General features: G+C 22.6%; 1 protein-coding gene across 1 annotated transcript; it reads right to left on the reverse strand.

The window, feature by feature from the left end:
- Positions 1-626: 626 nt before the first annotated feature.
- On the reverse strand, positions 627-2988 carry LOC112599700 (signal peptidase complex catalytic subunit SEC11A). Its single transcript, XM_025346726.1, has 5 exons — positions 2790-2988; positions 2569-2678; positions 2309-2458; positions 2069-2246; positions 627-851 (listed from the first exon to the last, which is right to left on the reverse strand). Exons 1-5 carry the CDS (start codon positions 2835-2837, stop codon positions 801-803), a joined length of 537 nt encoding a protein of 178 aa, XP_025202511.1. The 5' UTR covers positions 2838-2988; the 3' UTR covers positions 627-800.
- Positions 2989-3850: the final 862 nt, after the last annotated feature.

Genomic DNA, 3850 nt, shown 5'->3' on the forward strand with positions numbered 1-3850 from the left:
CCTTTCAGTATTTAGTAATTGGCTGGTAGCAAACACAGCATAATAATCTGATTAGTTATCATTCATTTAAATATTTTATTAAATGGTGTTTTAACTAATATTACAATGTTAATCAAAAACAAAGGAAATAAACAATGTTTATAATAGAAATTAATAATTTATCAATTAAAACATAAAGTATGAGAAAATATACAACCTTTTAAATAATTGATAAAATTTATTATTCAGATATGAACTTAAATACTTCCCAATGCTTAATATTTTTTTGATAAAAATATAATGTACAGAAAAAGAAAATAAAAAGTTAAATAAATAAGAATATTTATAGTACTTATTATAATACATTTAGTTTGTTTTTATGAATTTTCTATTACTTATTTTGAACGACTAGAGAATTATTTTTAAAATGTTTATAATAATTATAATTTATAAAATTTAATAATAATAAAATAAACTATATAGTAAAATTATACAAATTAACATAGTAGTTTATAAATGAAAATATTTAATGTTTCCTAATAATTATGTACAACATAAATTTAACATTATTTTTATCTTAAATTTTAAAAATTATACATAATTTAAATAATATAATATTTGAAACTTATTGAAAATTGTTTTTAAATTTGGCTAGATCGAAAAAAATATCATAATCTGCATTTAATAATTGAATAACAAAAAAAATATTTAAGAATAAGAAATGCTCAGCAGCTACCAATCAATACACATCACATGAATTTTAAATTAACAATTAAAATAATTCCACATATTCTTTGGATCAGCTCAAATTGATCGAAGATTTATTCCCGATGAACAAGTACATATAGTCCAAGACATGCTAAAACAGCAAACTAAAAAGAAATAAACTTAATTAGGTGATATGTAATTTACATGATAATACATAGGTGGTAATATGCTTATATTAATTATTTACTGTTAATGTATTTTAACTGTCTTTAAACAGATGCATAGTGATACATTTAATAAGGAGTACTTGAAAACCATCTAAATGATACCTAGTTGTTTAATTTTACTATGAACAAAATCTAATAATATTCATACCTAAGATTTTTAAGATAATTAAAAAATAATGGAAAAAACTGGCATTTTTCACAAAGTTAATGTTTCTATTGGCATTTTCTACTTAAAAAGTATTCTGATGTTTTTATTTTTTAAGAAAATCACCAAATAGAAAATTACGTAATACTTGAAAATGCATAAGATGCATTAGCTAAAGCTTGATAATTAACTTTATATTTTTCATAAATTGTTCTAATAGTATTCTTAAAATTTTAAAAACCATTAACACAATTTTTTTGTATATTCATTTAAAGTTAAACTTTGATGAAATTGTATATTTAAATGAAAAATATAGTTTTAAGTTTAGTATCAAGTAATTTTATTGTTGTTGAAAAAAATTAAATATGGTTACGTGAACTTAGTCTATATTGTATGGTACTATTTTTTATAAACAATGAAATTTTCAAAATATTTAGACTAAGTTTAACCTATTTATATCCCAGACCTATTCATATGTCACTGTTTGAAGGAACATTACAAGAGTTTTCCAAAACTGAATATAAACTATTATGTGTAAACTAAAATTTTTGTTTTGTCCAGGAAAATATAAAAACGTAAAATTGTTTTTTTGTAGTGTAATAAAGTAATTTAGAAGTTAAAATTTTAAGTAATTACAAATTATGTGTAGGTATGGATTTTATCAAAAAAATATTTTAAGAATTATGGAGGTTATTGAGGGATTTGACCCAACAGATTTGTGTATCTTAAATTTTGTCAGCCTCCCCCCCCCCCACTAAGTAAACAATTGTATTTGCATCTATGCATATCAAATAATAATTATAAAATGTCCAGTTTAGAGTGTTTTAAAATGATTTATCAATAAATTCAAATTTAAAAAATTCATTAGTGATTTATGCAATAACAAGGTATACTCAAAATTTATATACACAAGAGAACTTTTTTTAGTTTTTTTCAAATAATATATTAGAATGTATTAGAAATTAAAAAATTTTAATTTCATTTTAATGAAATAAAACCCAATACATACTTTGACTTTAGGATATTCGTTCATTAAAATTGTAACCATTCCAACATATGGTAAAAATCCTCTGGCTCTGCCTACCATATCTGATTTTTCTAGCCACTGTTGACCAGGTGCATACAATCCTCTATCATCTACACTATTGTTGTCACCTTTGGTTAAAAATTTAATTGTACCATTATTTCTAGAAAAAAAAACACAGATAAAGTTTTATTTTTTTTTAAATAGTTTTTAAATCAAACTGACTTCTCATGTAATTTTAAAACCCTGTGCACAATAGGAATATCACGTCCTTCAATCTTAAATACAACTATTTCACCAACTCTAACTGGTTCTTCTTCATAGTTTGTTAGGAATAATAGATCACCTCGATGAAAGGCTGGTTCCATACTACCACTGTAAAATTTGATCACATTTCAATTAAAAAATGTTTAATAAAGTAATTATTTTTTAAGATAAAATATAATCAAAAACTTATATTTTTCAATAAATTATACTTAATTTACCTTAAAACAACAACAATTGGACTCTCACTTCCAGTAAAAACCATTAAACCTTTCCATATCATTAGTGCGGACGAAACAATCATTCCAAAACTTAATACTTGATAGAGAAACTAAAATCATAATGAAATATTACAAACAAATAATACCTAATTCAATTGTTGAAAAATTTTAAAAACTATGCTGTATTGTTAAAATAATACAAAATAATTTATTTCTATTACTTGTCGTTTATTCATGCGTTTTATATCATCTAAAAATCCGTCAAACATCGTGGCTGTAAGTAATGTAACTTAAAACAGAAAATAATTTAATTTTAAAAAGAATTCGGTACAATAACGTACAGTACGTGAAGGAAATTTATTTAAAATAAAAATTAAACACCGCGTAAGTGCTATACCACGTCATTCTTATTACTTAGAATATTTACTAGCAAGAAGTTAGCTACGAAATTATACCGGACAAACCATTATCTCGTAATCACGTTTCGAAGTTTTTGTTCACGTAGTTTCGCCGTTCACGGCAGGGAACCAAACAGCTGCATGTTCCAGGTATACTATATCAATTACACCATAACTAAGAAAAAAAAAATATATACACATGAAACTCAATGAGGTCTTTACATTAATTGCACAGAAATAAATGATAATACTAAAAATGTTGATCACACTCATTAATCAACTATATTATGTAGAATTGATAAATAAATATATCATAATTTTTTCAACATTTAATAGTTTATTATTTAAATATTACGAAATTCAATGAATCAAAGAAAGGCGTCTTATTCATTTATTTTAAATTTGATAATTTGATAATATATCTATTTTGTTTATATTTTTTTATTTACTAAGTTTCAGATAATTATCATACCGAGAAATATTATTCTTATATAATAGTGGTGTAACTAGGATTTTAATTAGGGGCTGGAGTATTATAAAATATAATATATAATACACAAAAACCATAACTCTTATGTAAATTAATTAATATGTAAACATTATGTCTATATAAGGTCAATAATAAATTATAAAATAAAATCAGTGCGTCGTTTTTGATTCAATGGTAATTTTTGTATTACTTCTTCAACTGTTATTTCGATATCGCGATGAATATTAATTAAATATATTATGCTAATAATTCTTAAATTATCAATAAAATAAACTACAATATTTATTGTTAACTTAATTTTATAACTGTTATGAAATCATTATAATTACAACGGTAAAATTAATAAATTTCAAAATAGTGAACGTATACGGTTAAACATTAAAATATAAAACTA

This window comes from Melanaphis sacchari, unplaced genomic scaffold, assembly GCF_002803265.2.
Source record: "Melanaphis sacchari strain LSU unplaced genomic scaffold, SCAv2.0 Contig54_pilon_pilon, whole genome shotgun sequence".
Taxonomy (NCBI): domain Eukaryota; kingdom Metazoa; phylum Arthropoda; class Insecta; order Hemiptera; family Aphididae; genus Melanaphis; species Melanaphis sacchari.